The sequence below is a fragment of the Brienomyrus brachyistius genome, unplaced genomic scaffold (assembly GCF_023856365.1).
Source record: "Brienomyrus brachyistius isolate T26 unplaced genomic scaffold, BBRACH_0.4 scaffold34, whole genome shotgun sequence".
NCBI classification, from domain to species: Eukaryota; Metazoa; Chordata; class Actinopteri; order Osteoglossiformes; family Mormyridae; genus Brienomyrus; species Brienomyrus brachyistius.
Genome location: NW_026042309.1, coordinates 3,147,272 through 3,164,200, shown reverse-complemented (window position 1 = coordinate 3,164,200; position 16,929 = coordinate 3,147,272). Strand labels below are relative to the sequence as shown.

General features: G+C 43.9%; 2 protein-coding genes across 5 annotated transcripts in view; one reads left to right on the top strand and one right to left on the bottom strand.

The window, feature by feature from the left end:
- The window catches only part of LOC125721587 (NACHT, LRR and PYD domains-containing protein 12-like), a 340,829-nt gene extending 327,963 nt beyond the window's left edge, over positions 1 to 12,866 (top strand). For 2 of the 4 annotated variants that reach the window (XM_048997548.1, XM_048997551.1), the window contains one exon: positions 12,197 to 12,864. In XM_048997548.1, the coding sequence (XP_048853505.1) occupies positions 12,197 to 12,726 (530 nt within the window). In that variant the 3' untranslated portion in view covers positions 12,727 to 12,864. Of the gene's footprint in view, positions 1 to 12,196 lie in introns of all 4 variants that reach the window. The other 2 variants (XM_048997552.1, XM_048997554.1) reach the window with 2 other exon arrangements.
- Positions 1 to 16,929, bottom strand: part of LOC125721613 (uncharacterized) — a 267,609-nt gene that overhangs the window by 192,213 nt on the left and 58,467 nt on the right. The gene's annotated exons all lie outside the window — the stretch shown is intronic.

Sequence of the window (16,929 nt, the reverse complement as noted above, 5' to 3'; positions counted from 1 at the left end):
TGCCTCCAGGACATCACACCTCCTATTAAGCACCGTTACAAAGTAATTTCCTTGAAATATCATCAAAATTTTTTTTTTTCTGGACAGCTCTAAGACTGGGTTTCCGTGGGACATTATTAGGATTAGAAGTAATTAAACCAATTTGGTCTTACATAGCATTAAAAATGGTTTAATTGACAAACAACGCCTTAAATGGCTTTAAAAAGCATGACGTTTTAATGTCATGTACATTAAACATTTAATATACACACAGGACCAGTTGGCTAAATTCTCCAACCTGTGATTGGCTGGTTTGTGATGCTTGTGGATATCACTGTGCTCTCAGAATGGAGCAGTGTTGTGCAAGTTCACACTTTTCATGATCTAGTTCAAAGTTCAGTTCATACATGCTCAAAGTGAACTGTTCACATTCATAGCTCACAATTTAAATTTTTGAACTAGTTCAAAGTTCAGTTCATTTTATTTTTAGGTGCAATATATAGTCTAAATCAAAATTTATTTTGTTTTAACATACATCTATAACCTACCTACATTCTTGCATATATGGACATGTATAGACAAAGGACACAAAATATTATTCTTATTTATGGTTTATTTATCTCTTGCCCCAATACTAGACAAGGGAAGGAAAAGAAAAGTACTGTAAACACATATCGGCATCATATCCATCTCAAATGAAAACTAGACAGAACAGAATATTTATTATTCAGCAAAATATCTCTTTAGTTTTATTTAAAAAAAAAAAAAAAAACTCACGCTTCTTGAAGGTGTGTGGCACCATCTCACTGAACTATTAAAAATAAAAACTTTCACATACAGAAGCCATTGTTGTAGTAAGTAATGAACACTCCACAGACCATGCCTATGGCTTCAGTCCAAACTGTTTTTTGTTCACGTTTAACAGCAGTTGCTTTTCAAAGTTGGCATCTCCCAATCGGTTTCTCCTGGGCCTAAATATCTGGCCACCAGTATTGAAGAGTCTCTCCACTGGAGCACTTGATGGGATTGCTGTGTTATATTTGATGAAGAGCTTCTTCAGTTTGGGCAGCAGCATGTATTCAGTAAACTCGTCAGTGGTTGGGGCGTCCAGATAGATGTCCACCTCAGACTTATTGACAGCTGATGGGCTTTGCTTGAACTTAAAAAAGGATGAAGCACTCTTTTTCCCCTCTAGGTCATCAGGGGGTTAAAATAAAGGTTTGGATGAGGGGGCGGCATGCCGTCAGACCTGGTGTAGCTGTAGGCTTTGAACTCTCATCCAACAGACCATCCAAATCATTTTTCAATTGCACAATGGTAGGAGCCAGGTAGCCGAGGAATGTGTTTTTTTCCCCCTGAAGGATGTTCAGAGCACATGCCAAGGGACCCATCACACTCACAAACTTGTTGATGAAGTCTATTTCCTCTGGAGTGAATCAACGAAGCCCAAACTCATCACAGATGGTGTGCAGAAGGAGTCTGTCATACTCAGGAGTGGCATCCAATGGCACTGTTAGATTGCTGGTCTGGGGAGTCAAGGTGGCTATGTGAGCCAGGCGCTGCATTGAGAGGAACATAGAATTCCAACGTGTGTCGTTCGGAGTGACAAAGCCAATCTTTAGCTTTTACTCAACAAAATCTGAGGCTTTCGCACTCCTTTTCACCCTATTCCACAGAGCAGATGCCTTGGAAAATACAGGCCTCGCTAATTTGTTGTACAGCCTATCCGTTACATTCTTTGCATCTGTGGCAACAAGATTTAAAGTATGGGCCATGCACCTTCTATGAGGTGGGAGGCAGGGATCCTCTAACTCTGACAGAAGTGCAGGCTCAAGACCATCGTCCTCATCATCGGAGCTCTCAGCAGTAGATCCTGTGTCACTGCCTTCAGTCACCTCATCAGCTGCTCTAATAACAACACTGTCTCCAAAACAGCTGAATGCTTTGACGAAATTGAAGCATTGTCAGTCACTGTGCACACAATTTTGTTTTGAATTTTAAATTCCTTGTACACATCCGTCAGCACTTTAGCCAGGACATCATATGTGTGTGACCCTCTGACACGACGACATGCAAGGGCTGCTGATCTCCTGAGTGACACATCATTTTTATCAAGCCAATGAATTGTGATGCCCATGAATCCTTTGTTGACAGCTGACCAGCAGTCAGCTGTTGTGCATACAAAGTCAAGCTCAGCAAGTTCAGCTTTTAAATTACTGATAACCTCAATGAATTCCTTATTCATTAGTCCCTGCACCTGTCTTCTTGAGGGCACATGTCTGCCTGGTTGCAAACCAGTTACTAGTTTTATGAAGGAGGGTTTTTCAACCTTACTCAGTGGCTGTAAATCTCCAACAATGTAGTCTATTATTAATCTGTCTACCTGTTGCTGGGAGATTATACCCCTGAAGGCAGCAGGCAGTGTGACTTGAGTCGTTTGGGGACTTTGGCTGGGGGTTTTGCCCTTCCCTCTATGACCTTGAAGGGCTTGCATATATGCTTTCACGCTGGACGAATGCTTCAACTCAACGTGTCTTTTCAAATTGGAAAATGAGGTCATTGATGTTCTAACTTGTTTTTTCAGCGCAGGTGGACAAAGCTTGCACAGAAAGGTTAGGTTTTTACCGTCAGAGTCTCTGTGAAACAGTGTGTAAAATGCCCGTAAATTGTCAAAGTTACAGCCAGCATCATCCGTGTTTTCTGTGCCAGCTCCACTAGTGGTTGAGCTTTCCTCCTCTGCGCTTGCCATGGTTACTGCTGCAGCAGTTCGCTTCGCGCTCATGCGTTGCCAAGGCTGTGCCCTTTGAGAAGTGTGTGTGTGCGCATTATGGGAAACGTAGTGTGAAGCTAAAGACATTAGATTCGACTGTCCTTGGCTTTACACTACGTTACCCAAGATGCACTGCACACAAGCACTGAGCGAGAGTCAGGCTGAGCATTTTATTTTTCGAGCGGAGGAGCCCTTCGCTAGTGCTTGAGTGACAACACAACATGCTGTTTAAATGTGTGAGCCGACCTTGTCACTCGACTCATCAGGTGAAAATAAATCCCGATGTTTAATTGCATTCCAACAGTGAACGACGTCTACGCCGTTCATCACACATAAAATTCACGTTCAAGTTCTTGATTTACTAATAAGTTGCGTTCAGTTCAAAGTTCACTGAAATATGAACGTGTTCAATGAACGCGTTCTTTTGAACTCGTTCATGCACAATACTGGCTGGTTGTCACTTGATACCTTTTCAGAACCTGCCTGTGTTTCCACCAGTTTAGAAAATGAACATAGGTGACAGTGACAGTAAAGGTTCATATTGTCACGTTCAAAGCCGGACGGAACGGCGATCGTGCGAGGCGAACGGGCAGGAAGCAGGCGGACAGGCGGAAGTCGGGGTAAACCAGGGATTTAATAAATAAACAGGGAGCAGGAGACATGAAACGCCAACTAACATCAATGACAGACAAAGGACTCAGGTAAGACACGGACTGAAATACACAGGACTGATTGAAAATAATCGGACACAGCTGGGTACAATCATGAAAGAACACGTGGGTAATCAGGGGGCGTAGCACACACGAGGAGCGGACGGGCCGGGCATCACACATATGTATTCCGTTTTGTTGGATTTATTCTTTTCTGTTCCAGAATAAGTTTTATAAGCTGCCAACTGTCCTTTTCGCACTATTAAAGATGCCAATAACTGAACTTTGCAATCTGCCTCATGATCTCTTTGCCACTCAAGTGCCATAATATTTTATTTATCAGACCCGTGGCATGGTTTTCATTTACAATGCAAAGTTACTCCGATAATAAGCTGGCTAGTTGTTTTACTGCTGGCACCGGAAATATTAGACAAAACTATATTGGTGATTGACTGAATTATCCAGATATGCGGATGGTTTGGACACGATGGCCCCTCCCACTTGCACTGATGTTATGAGAACTATTTTTTTTTTGTGGTGGCCTATAGCCTTGTGCCTTTGACCGAATCACAGCCATGATATACCGGAGTATCTTCTTATACATTATGTTATTGCTTAATTATACTGCACTCATAAAGCATTATAAACACAGTTATAAATATTTTAAAAAAAGCATAACACATTATATCCACCATTATAACGCTTTATGAATGCTTTATGACACACTCAACTATAAGGCACTATAGATACCTTCATAATGCAATACAAAGCATCCTTAATGCTTATACCGATCATTATAATGCATTATGAAGGTATTTATAGTGCACTAAAGAGAGCTTCATACATCATTCATTATGCATAATAAGCATGCCTATAATGTGTTATGCCTTTTGATAAATATTTAAAGCCATGATTATAATGCAGGGGCGGCATGGTGGTGCAGTGGTTAGCACTGTTGCCTCACACCTCTGGGACCCGGGTTCGAGTCTCCGCCTGGGTCACATGTGTGTGGAGTTTGCATGTTCTCCCCATGTCGTCGTGGGGTTTCCTCCGGGTACTCCGGTTTCCCCCCACAGTCCAAAAACATGCTGAGGCTAATTGGAGTTGCTAAATTGCCCGTAGGTGTGCATGTGTGAGTGCATGGTGTGTGAGTGTGCCCTGCGATGGGCTGGCCTCCCATCCTGGGTTGTTCCCTGCCTCGTGCCCATTGTTTCCGGGATAGGCTCCGGACCCCCCACAACCCAATAGGATGAGCGGTTTGGAAAATGGATGGATGGATTATAATGCATAACAATGGATTATTATTTGTTGTGATTTTTTTTTTAATTACTAACAACATGGCCTTAAGTGTTCCAGAGATTTTATAGTGTTCCGTAATCTGAGCAAATGGAAGCATGTAGATGTTGAACAAAGAGGCTCAGTGAGGATTATAATTCTAATTGGTGATCAGTGTTGACACACCACAGCACACAGTGTACAACACCGAAATGTGTCCTCTGCTTTTAACCCATATGTGACATCGTGACATAGCAAGGGCCAGCTAATTCAGCACCCTGAGAGCAGTGTTTTGCTTAGGGTCCCTCAGCGGTGCCTTGCTGGTCGGGGATTCAATCCAACAACCATTAAGCCACCACTGCCCACTGCCAATAACGGATCCCTTGAGGAACTCCACATGTAATTTCTGTTCATTCAGATTCATAATTACCCTTCTGACAGAAAGTAGTGCCTGACTTGTAAAAATAATTCAAACCCATTAAATAAGGCGGCTGCTCCACCTCCTTCCCTAAGTGCTCTAGTCTCACTGATAAAGGGCAGGTAGGAGTAGCTGGTTTGATCAGGGCTGCTGCATAGTTTTCATGTGACCCCATTTCAGTTTAACGCATAAAAATCAAGGTTTATCCTGATAATACAATCAGTCATTAATAAAGATTTTCCAACCAAAGGCTTGATATTCAGTAAAGATCAGTTTAATGTATAAAACACATTGTCTGACCCAGTGTGTAGGTGACACACAACTGGAGTCAGATGAGAGAGAGAGTAGCTGTGGGCTTTGATGCACTTTGTTCCCCCTGAAGTCCTTCCCTCACATTTGCCCTTTTTGTGCATTCGCTGACTGTACTTTTTTTCAGATTCATTAATATTGTCCTAAGACGGCACCTGCAGTCTTACCCAATCTGGCTGTGACACTGAACATCTCCTAAGTCTGTGCTTTAGGGCCATGACTTCACACGACACGACTACACTTGCGTGCGTAGTTTACATCTATCTGGAGGATTGAAGGTCATGTCCACCAGAGGGCAGTGCGAGAAAACCATCTTGGTCGGTTCCTTCGTTTCCAGTCTCACTTGTGAGCATGTGGTTGTGGCATTAAATGTAGAAGGAGGAGGGAGTCAAGATGGCACTCTATCATACACTGTTTGATTAGAGCTGCAAGCCGACTTGTTTTGTTTACCATGTACTGTGAACTATATGCAGATTTACTACTGTCTGGATTTATCATCCAGTGACGGCAATAACTATACATAGTCATGATGACAGGCTCTGAAAAAAGAAAAAATGATGGAAGAGATTAAACAAGAGATTTTCCAACCAAATGTGTTGGACCTTTTCAAATCAGTCACAGACTGATTTTTGGCTTATTTCTAATGAATTAGGAAATATTTAAACAAACATTATAGCTTCACCATTTTCTGACCACCGAGCCATTGACATCCATATATCCATATTGTCATCGTCTATCCATCTATCCATCCATTTTCCAAACCGCTTGGGTCGCGGGGGGTCCGGAGCCTATCCCAGAAGTGATGGGCACGAGGCAGGGAACAACCCAGGATGGGGGGCCAGCCCATCGCAGGGCACACTCACACACCATTCACTCACACATGCACACCTATGGGCAATTTAGCAACTCTAATTAGCCTCAGCATGTCTTTGGACTGTGGGGGCAAACTGGAGTACCCGGAGGACACCCCACGACGACACGGGGAGAACATGCAATCTTTGTCATCGTCTACTGGATATAAAATATCTTCAAACGGGATATTAAACAGTTCAATCTTGAGAAATAAAGTAGCTATTTTAAATATAGAATAATTAACTGACTTACACTGGAACAGACCCAATACAGAAAAAAGTATTGCAATAATAACATGATGTAGCAAAATTTGTCAGAAGGTTTAGTAGTGACTTGGCTCGAATCGGAAGAGATGAAGAAAAGAAAATTATAAATGAGATTTACTGCTTTAACCTGCAAACCAGTCAATCGTCTTACTGATACAGAAAATAATGTAGGAGGTGACTTACAGAATAAATTGTATGATTATATATAAACATAAGGCAGAAGGAGCCTTTGTTAGATTGTGGCAAAAATGGCTTGAACAAGGTGAGCAGAACTCAGCCTATTTCTTTAGGCTGGAAAGTCAGCAAGTCAGGAACAACTGCATTATGCGGGTGAGGATTTATGGAAATGCTGCAGATGACATCAAGAAAATAGCCGAATTCTGCACTGAGTTCTTTAATAATTTGTATGTCAGGAGTCTTGATCCAAAATTTTTGATTTCTTCTCAAACATCACGGGAATAACTGATGTGGATCGTGAACTTTGTGACGTCCCAGTTGGTTTAACTGAGATGTGTGCAGCAATAAATTGCTTAAAAAAAAAAAAAAAAAAAAAAAAGTTAAAATTAAAAAAATTGCTTTTTTCATCATTGCTGGAGACTTCAATCAGGCAAATCTGAAGCCAGTTTTCCCCAAATTCTTCCAATATATGAACATCCCAGCTAGAGGGAGAATCTGTCTGGACAATATTCACACAAACGTTTGTGAGGCCTACAAGGCCCCCCCCCCCCCCCACCTCGGCTACTCAGACCATGTCACTGTGATCATGGTTCCTGTGTATAAATCCCTGCTGAAGCACAACAAACCAGTCAGTCAGAGTGTGGCCAGCTGGTGCCGTCTCAGCTCTCCAAGGCTGCTTTGGATCTACTGACTGGGACATTTTTAAGGAGGCTGCTATAAATGGTGACGCCATCAACCTGGAGGAGTATATAAACTCTGTGATCGATGACCACGAGAGCCGACCAAAGGCCCTGGATGATGAGGGAAGTGCTCACATAGCTAAGAATCAGAAATGCAGCTTTCAGATCTAAAGACAAGGCTGCCCTCAGGACGCCCACAGACAACCTGTCCCGAGCTATGAGGATAGCCAATCAGGCACATGCACAGACGATCAATGTACACTTTAAATGCACTAAAGACACACGCCGTATATGGCAGGGAATTCAGCCAATCACGATCTACGAGCCCATCCTACACATCAATGGCGGTGATGTCTGAGCCGACAACATACTTGGCTGAGTGCTGAGAGAATGCACTGACCACATGGCTGGGGTCCTCACAGAATGCACCTCTTTAAGCCAGTGGTCTGTCCCAGCATGCTTCAAATTAACCGCCATCATCCCAGTGCTGTAGAAGCCATCAGTGACAGGCCTGAATGACTACTGCCCAGTAGCACTCATGTCAATCATCATGAAGTGCTTGGAAAGGCTGGTCATGGCAGTAATACATAAAGACTAATCTTCCCACCTCTCTAGACCCTCTCTGATCTGCATACCGGTCCAACAGGTCTACTGAGGACACCGTAGCCTCTGCCCGTCACCTTTCCCTGACACATCTGGGTAAGAGAGTCACAGATGTCAGGATGTTATTCATAGACTTCAGCTCTACCTTCAACATGTCCCTCAAAAACTGAGGGGGTTAAGCTTGAACACCACTCTCTGCAGCTGGATCTTGGATTTCCTGACAGAGACGCCCCAGTCAGTATGTATGGGCTGCAACACGTCCAACACCATCATCATCAAGTTTGTGGATGATACAACTGTGGTGGGACTGATAAATAGAGAAGATGAATCAGCATACAGAGAAGAGGTGGAAAGTCTGTCCACAAGGTGCAGAGACTATAATCTATCTGTCAACGCTGACAAGACAAAAGAGATGATTGTGGACTTCAGAAGGACACGTCCTGCCCACACCCCACTCAGCATCAACGGTACTGCTGTGGAGATTGTAAGGAGAACCAAGTTCCTCGGTGTGGACATAACTGAGGAATTTACATGGACAAATAACACCAGCTCCTTATTCAAGAAAGCCCAGCAAAGACTAAACTTCCTGAGGCGCTGAAATAAGCAAACCTTCCCCTCCCATCCTCACCATGTTCTATAGAGGCACCATCGGCAGTGTTCTGACTAACTGCATCACCATCTGGTGTGGCAGCTGCAACAAATCTGACCGCAAATTCCTGCAGAGAGCAGTGAAAACAGCAGAGAACATTATGGGATGCCTCTCCCTTCCCTACAAGCCGCTTTTTGCAAACGCAGTGTCCGCAAGGCCTGCAGCATTGTGCAGGACCCATCACATCCCTCACATGGTCATTTCACACTCCAGCCACCTGAGAGAAGATACTGCAGCATCAGAGCCGGGTCTGCCAGGCTGCGTGGCAGTTTTTACCCCCAGGCTGTCAGGCTCCTCAACACCATGCTGCCTCCCAGGATCCCTCACTCTGCCTCCTCACTGCCTCAACCCCCCCGTAACCCACAACTAAAGGCCACAGACTGACCCTTAAGCACTGCACTGAACTTAACACTTTGTCACTCTGACATGGGGGCAATAATAAGAATCCCCATTATTCTCTGTCTGCCCCATTATTCTGCTTCTATTCCTATTTTCAGCTGTTAGAAATGTTAGACGTGTTACTGCTGTTACTACTATTATCATACACTGTTTACACTGTGAACTCAGGCTGTTACAGCGTACATGATGGTGAATTCAGGTCTAACTGACTGCAGAAATACATCATATATTTAATATAGTTCTAACAATATTGCACATTGTCCAGTATTGCACATTACTGTATATTGCATAATCTACTCCTCTTCCTCAGTTGCACTGTCCTGTAAGTCCTTTGCACATTGTCTTGTCTTGTTCTCTATATTGGACTAAGTTTATGCTTACACTGTGGGCCCTGAGCTTCGCCATTTCATCTCTCTCTATACTTATATATGGTGCAGATGACAATAAAGTTCAATTTGGCTTTGATCTTGGGGGTTTGTTCACGGTGCAGCAATTTGGAAAAAGAGGGAACTGAGCTGGAAGGTGAAGCTTTTAATTTACCAGTTGATCTACGTTCCTACCCTCACTTATGGTTATGAGCTCTGGGTGATGACCGAATAAATGAGATTGTGAATACTGTATAAGCAGCAGAAATGAGTTTCCTCAGCAGGGTGTCTGGGCTCAGCCTTAGAGAGGGTGAGGAGCTCAGACATCCGGGCTCAAAGTAGAGTCGCTGCTTCTCCGCATTGAAAGGAGTCAGTTGATGGTTCTAGGATACCTCTTGGACGGCGCCCTGGGGAGGTGTTTCAAGGCATGTCCAACCAGGAGGAGGCCTGGGGGCAGACCCAGAGATTATATATTATATATAACCTGAGAGATTATATATAATATATACTACATTATATACCAGCCTAGATGCATCTACGTTGGGAGCGTCGCATTGGCGCGCTGCTGGAGAGAGGTGTGTGTCCAAAGTGGATTAAAAGACGTTCATATAGTGATCTAAAGACAAACTCACTTTTATTAATAGCTGTTGTAGAATCAATATTAAACTCACTATTTTATTTGTGTCCATTGCTTGGTCAAAATATCAGGCAGATCATTGTGAGCAGCAATAAGTAATAAACATAACAATCTCAAATAATGATAGACATTAATTAGCTTTGCACATTAGTTAATTTTGCACATTGCTTACTGAGCAAAATTAGCACAATACGATCATTAATAGCATAATCAGTTTACTGAATGTGTCTGGCAGGCTGTGGGGTGGACTCTCTATAAAACAAAACAGGTGTTTAGTACCAAATTAGGACCCAATATACTCATTTTTAATTCTTAATTAAAAATTAAGGATGGCATGGTGGTGCAGTGTTTAGCACTGTTGCCTCACACCGCTGGGACCCGGGTTCGAGTCTCCGCCTGGGTTACATGTGTGTGGAGTTTGCATGTTCTCCCCATGTCGTCGTGGGGTTTCCTCTGGGTGCTCCGGTTTCCCCCCCCAGTCCAAAGACATGCTGAGGCTAATTGGAGTTACTAAATTGCCCATTCAGTAGGTGTGCATGAGTGAGTGACTGGTGTGTGAGTGACTGGTGTGTGAGTGTGCCCTGCGATGGGCTGGCCCCCCATCCTGGGTCGTTCCCTGCCTCGTGCCCATTGCTTCTGGGATAGGCTCCGGACCCACCGTGACCCAGTAGGATAAGTGGTTTGGAAAATGGATGGATGGATATTAGATAAGTGGCAGAAAAATCGATGGATGGATGGAACTGTATGAAAAATAATGCTGCTTATGAAAGTAGGTAAGTAAGAATTTCAGGTTAGAATTTCATTGTACCTTGTACGCATGACACTGCTTTCTTAGAAACTTATACTGCCATTAAATTTTGAAGACGCTGTACAAAGAAGGACACAATAGTGTTCGGAATATTTTTTTCTTGTCTGTGAAAATATACAGCTCTTCTGGACACTCATTCTTAAAAAAATTAGATGCTACTTTAATACGATCTGTACCGTTAGTAAAGACAATGTTCCGTGACAAAACGTGACCATACTGCCACGCCAATTTCTGGTGGCACTGCACGTCGCGCATGCGTCTTGTTATCCTCATGTAAGTGCACAGACGAAGCTGGAATCAACACAGAAAACGTGGCGGCCAAACTGGTACCTCTCCGCGCCCGTATAAGCGGACGTGTTTGTATAGACTTTTATGATGCATTTTACTCCTCCGCGGACGACCGCCTGCCGCACTACAAATTTGTCTTTAAACGCCAACATAGATGATTTTGATGAGGATTGGGGTAGTTTGCAAACCCTACAGCCAATTTTCAAGGTAATAGAACTGTTACATACATATAAATGCGTATGCATATGTGTGCGGATTTGTCCCAAATTGAAAATCTCACGCCAGCCAGTTGATCAAAGTTGGCAGCCCCGTGAACTGCCGCTCTGAATTTGTAAAACGTAGGGAAACATACACAGACCTCGCGGCTGTGGTACGTGTGCAGGGAATATCAGAATTACTACTAATACTTAAATAGGACACGTGCGCATGTGCAAAGTACACAGCTTGACCAGAGAAATATGAACGTTTCCATGTACGCATACGCGGTGTAATACGCGAGTGCTGCGCTTTGCGGAGAACCAGCCTAGATGCGTCCGCGTTGGGAGCGTCGCGTCGGCGCGCTGCTGGAGAGAGGTGTGTGTCCAAAGTGGATTAAAAGACGTTCATATTGTGACCTAAAGACAAACTCACTTTTAGTGGTAATCTTTGTTGTGTAATTTTATGGTTAATATGTTTGATGAATGCTGTTTGTAATTTTATTTACCTGTAATTAAGCCTATTAGTTTAACACGCGCGTCATTTCGGCGCGTCTTCCCGCCGGCGTCGCGCGGGCGACCAACATTTCCTGAGGTAATTCACATATTTGACTTTTTATATTTTATGTATCGTACAGAATAATAGAGCGCAGGCTAAAGTGCAGTTCGGCCCCAGCGAGTCTCTCAGCGCGGCGTGTCTCACAGCGCAGGGGGCAGCCGGAGCGCCGCAGACTCGGGCGGCTACATGAGTATATTGGGAATAAAATGTGTGTATTGGAGCGAGTTCTGTGTGAGTGAGTGTGTGAGGTGTGACAGTGATAATGATGGAGATGCTGGGCTTCGTCATGGGATCAATCGCTCTTCCTCCTGCCTACAGACTCCTGCCAGCTGACGCTGGACCCCAACACAGCAAACAGAGAAGTGTCTCTGTCAGGGGGGAACAGGAAGGTGACAGGGGGGGCAGAGCAGCCATATCCTGATCATCCAGAGAGATTTGACAGCTGGAGCCAAGTTCTGTGCAGAGAGAGTCTGACTGGTCGCTGTTACTGGGAGGCTGAGTGGGATGGAGATGCTGCCTGCATAGGAGTGACTTATAAAGGGATCGGGAGGAAAGGAGGGAGTGACTGTGGGCTTGGATACAATGACAAGTCATGGATGCTGATCTGCTCTCCTCACAGACACTCTGTCTGTCACAATAATAAACAGACTCTCATACCCATAGAGCCCTCAGGCCCCCGCAGAGTAGGAGTGTATCTGGACTGGGGGGCTGGTGCTCTGTCCTTCTACAGAGTCTCCTCTGATGGACTGACCCCCCTGCACAGATTCACCTCCTCATTCACTGAGTCCCTCTATCCAGGGTTTGGGGTTTATCCAAACCCCCCCGTGTCGCTGTGCATGCTGGGATAGCTCACTGTGTGCTGGAGGAATCATTTTTACCGTATCAGTCTCACATGTCGCTGCTTCTCCATGGCAAAAAGGTAAAATCTCTGCTTTATAACCAGTATAACCCTTTTTACTCTGTCTGAAGTGTGACGTATGTTAATAATTGGGTTCTGTAAGCTGAACAAACATGTAGAATGACTGTTTTTCTCTGACTTATGTTCTATGTTGTCTGTAAATGCACCAAAACTGCCTAAACAAATTCATAGTACATGCAGTTGTACCAATGGAGTGAATTCTGATTCTGAATAAAATAAAATGTAATGAAATCTAAGCCTGATGAGTGGGGGGAGCTTTTCCCCTCCCCTCTATCCATCCATCCATCCATTTTCCAAACCGCTTATCCTATTGGGTCGCGGGGGGTCCGGAGCCTATCCCGGAAGCAATGGGCACGAGGCTGGGAACAACCCAGGATGGGGGGCCAGCCCATCGCAGGGCACACTCACACACCAGTCACTCACACATACACACCTATGGGCAATTTTGCAACTCCAATTAGCCTCCCCTCTATATGTATATTTTATATTTCTGTCTATATATTGTATTTGCTACCTGTACACTGACAATAAAGGCTTCCTATTCTATCCCATTAATGTCCCGGTTCCGCGCTGCCCAGAACGTAACTGAGTAACAGACTTAATCCGCGCTCTCTGCTCACTGAGCGCAGCAGCCTGATATCGCAGCGGCGACGCTTTGGCCAGCAGGGGGCGGCAGACGGCAGACAGTTTATTAACTCAAAACCTACAGCGGTCCTGAGGTAACAGTAAAGATAATAACATAATCAAATTAATCATATATTAACTAAGTAAACATAAATAACATAAAATCTTAATAAGTCACGTTAGTACAACAACAACAGAAAGGCACCTGATCATCAATGAAGTAGTGTAGGTGATTACCAATTACCAGAAAAAAAACACATAAATCCTGTTTCATTAGGAATCCTGAGATATATACAGTACTGTGCAAAAGTCTTAGGGAGTCATAGGAAATGTTTAAAGCTATTTATCTGGGTAGTAAATTTATATTTTCTCAGTATTAAAAACAAAATTTAATATTAGAACATGTGCAAATTATGAGTAAAACAAAAAAAACTAAAAGGAATTTCTTCTGTTCTCCAAAAAGTTACTGATATCTTGTTGGATGGCTAGATGAACACCAATATGGTTCCTAAACCTCTCCTCAGGTTCACCTCGGCCATTTCATGTATTTGTTAAATTTCACCACCAGCTCAATTAATTCATGAAACTAGTTTTGAAAAGTCACTGAGGTATTGATTAGCTACACACGTGGACAAAATTGTTGGTACCCTTCAGTCAATGAAAGAAAAACTCACAATGGTCACAGAAATAACTTTAATCTGACAAAAGTAATAATAAATAAAAATTCTATGAAATTTAACTAATAAAAGTCAGACATTGATTTTTAACCATGCTTCAACAGAATTAATAAAAAAAAAAAACTCATGAGTGTTGCTTGTTGCCCCTCGTTAGTCTTTGCATTTAAGTATCTATTTGTCTCGGCCATTGATGTTAGACCTTCCTGCTGCCTGTGACCTTCCCGGTTGCTAGTCCTCCCATTTGTGATCCCTCACGATCCTCTTTGTTTCCAGTCTCAGCCCATCTAGTTCAGCAAACCCCCTTTTTGTTTCGCTACCAAGGATACAGAGATGAGAGTCTTTTACCAAGCATACAGTGTCCAGAGTGGATGAGCATGACCACAGTGAGAAGAGGATCTGATGGATGGAGGACCTAAGTACCATAATCTTAGTAACGCATGAGCAGAATTGGACCATAAGAGGAACTGGCCGGCTCCATCTCACACATGGTACGTGGGTGTAGAAGTTACTCAAAACCATATGGCTGAAATCCTCCACATGTGCATTTTGAATGTATTGGGCATCATGTCCTGTTTTAACCATGAGAATCCAGTGAGGGGCGGCTCAGTGGGTAACAGGGCTGCCTTGCAGCTGCAGTGTTGAATGTTTCCATCCTTCTCCTACGCTGTCTGTGTGGCGTTTGTTTGCTCTCTTTATCCCACATGGGTTTCTTCCTGCAGCGACTCAGACAGGCATCTGTAAATTGTCCGGACTCCATAACTGTGAGTGTTCCTTGTGATTAAATGGCATTGTATCCATGGTGGACCCCAGCTTTTTGCCCTGCGTTTCCTGTAATTGGCTCTGGGATACCCTTGTGATAAGTGTTTGGAAGATGGATGCGTCTAATCTTAGTACTTACGTGATCTATCCCGTCTCCTCCCAATTGAGCCAGCAGAGGTCACTAATGGCCCTCCGTAACACTCCTAACCTTCCCCAGCTGTATCCCATCGTTGACGTTCTCCACCCTGATCTGTTATCCTCCTACACCTCTCTCCCGTCGCTGATTACTGTGTATAAATGTTCCTGCTCTCATGGTTCCTCAGCTCCGTCATCATTCTTCCAAGTGTTGTTTGCTGTATTCCCTTAATAAAGCCTGTGTCTTTCCCAGAGCTACTGCATCTGAGTCGTCCTTAACCCAGATTATATTACTCATCACATAGAATATCCATTTACATTTAACCCCATGGACACTAAGCTTTTCTCCCAGGGGTCTAAGGTAAGTGAGACCAATTGGACCAATTCGTCCAGATAAATACATTTGTAAAAGAAGTAGTGAATACGTTTCCAATCAATTCCTATTACACATTGACGTTATAATCAGAAGCCACATTATGAAATGGAATATATCCAAACAGCATTTTAATCTGACCAGTAGGGCATGCTGTTGTACCACTTGTAGAAACACTTTTGCATTTACCAGACTTGTTTATCCAAAGTGACTTACAGCAGTGGGAAGGGTTATGTTTTATGCATATTCTTGGGGGATTTGAACCCATGACCAATGCATCATAAATGCAACACTCTACTTGTTCAGCTAGAGAATCTCTATGAAAAAAGTCCTAATGACTTGAAGTAATCAGCTCCTAATGCCAGGTAGCTGAAAACACAATGAGGTTCTTCCTCAATGTGATGCTGCCCAACCCAGCAGACGGGAATCTGATGAATCAGACACGCTTGCCAGTGTCCAGTTTAACCTTTGGGGTCCGTGGACTCGACGGCCAATCAGAGATGGCAGACAGCTGTCCACATGGCCCCGATTGAGCGGTACGTTTGCGTAACCTGCTGGCTGTAAAAGGAGACCATGTGTTTGAATGCTGCATCGCAGGCCTGACACATGAGAAAGACCAGATGCCAGCCACCTCAGACATGTGGATTTTATCTGTGTTCCACAGGCACTTTCATATAAGTGATTTACAGGAACAGCCAGTCTAGTGCAGGGCAGCGCAAACACCCTCATGCATATACTGGTTTTAGCACAGCTTCATTGTAAAGCATATCAGATGGCCTCAGAATCCTGCTCCCTGCTTAATACAAGGTGAATAGGGAGTAGGAACTAGGGGACTAAGGACTATGGGATTAGGGGCCACAGGACTAGGAGACTATGGGACTAAGGGAATAGGGAACCAGGGGAAAAGGGGCTACAGTGTTAGGGACCATGGGACTAAGAAACAAGGAGACTAGGGACTTGTGGATCATGGAAGTGGGGCAAAGGGGAATTGGGCACTATGGACTATGAGACTAAGGTATAGAGGGACCACAAAATTTGAGCACTTAAGACTAGAGGACTGTGGGACTGCAATGCAGCATCTCCGGAAACCTGTTTACTCCTGCTGGGCAGCTTTCATGTGGCACCCCCTGCTGGACAGTGGAGACACTACAGAGGCTGTGTATTGTGTTCAGTCACCTTTTACTGTAAATCACACATGGGTTCACGCTCATTTGTGTCTGCTCTGAATCCCCATGCGCCGAGGTGAAAACTCCATCCACTTTAGGTAATTCAGGGGCCTCTTGCCAAGTTATGTGAGCTTCGTGTCTGATTCTTTGGGCTTCCGTACTGGAAGCAGTCCAGGGTAATTCTGGGAAAGTGTGGAGCTTAGACAAACCAAACTACAGCGTAACATGCTGCCAAGGGGGATTTTAAGATTTTGGTATATTGTGTGGGCATCTTTCTGTTCTTGATATTGATTGATGTATGTAATTATGTAGTATTTTTAATATACGGATAGCGCACTATTGTATACAAAGCGACAAGCCAAGCTTGCAGTTTTGCAGTGTTCATGTGCTGCCACCTT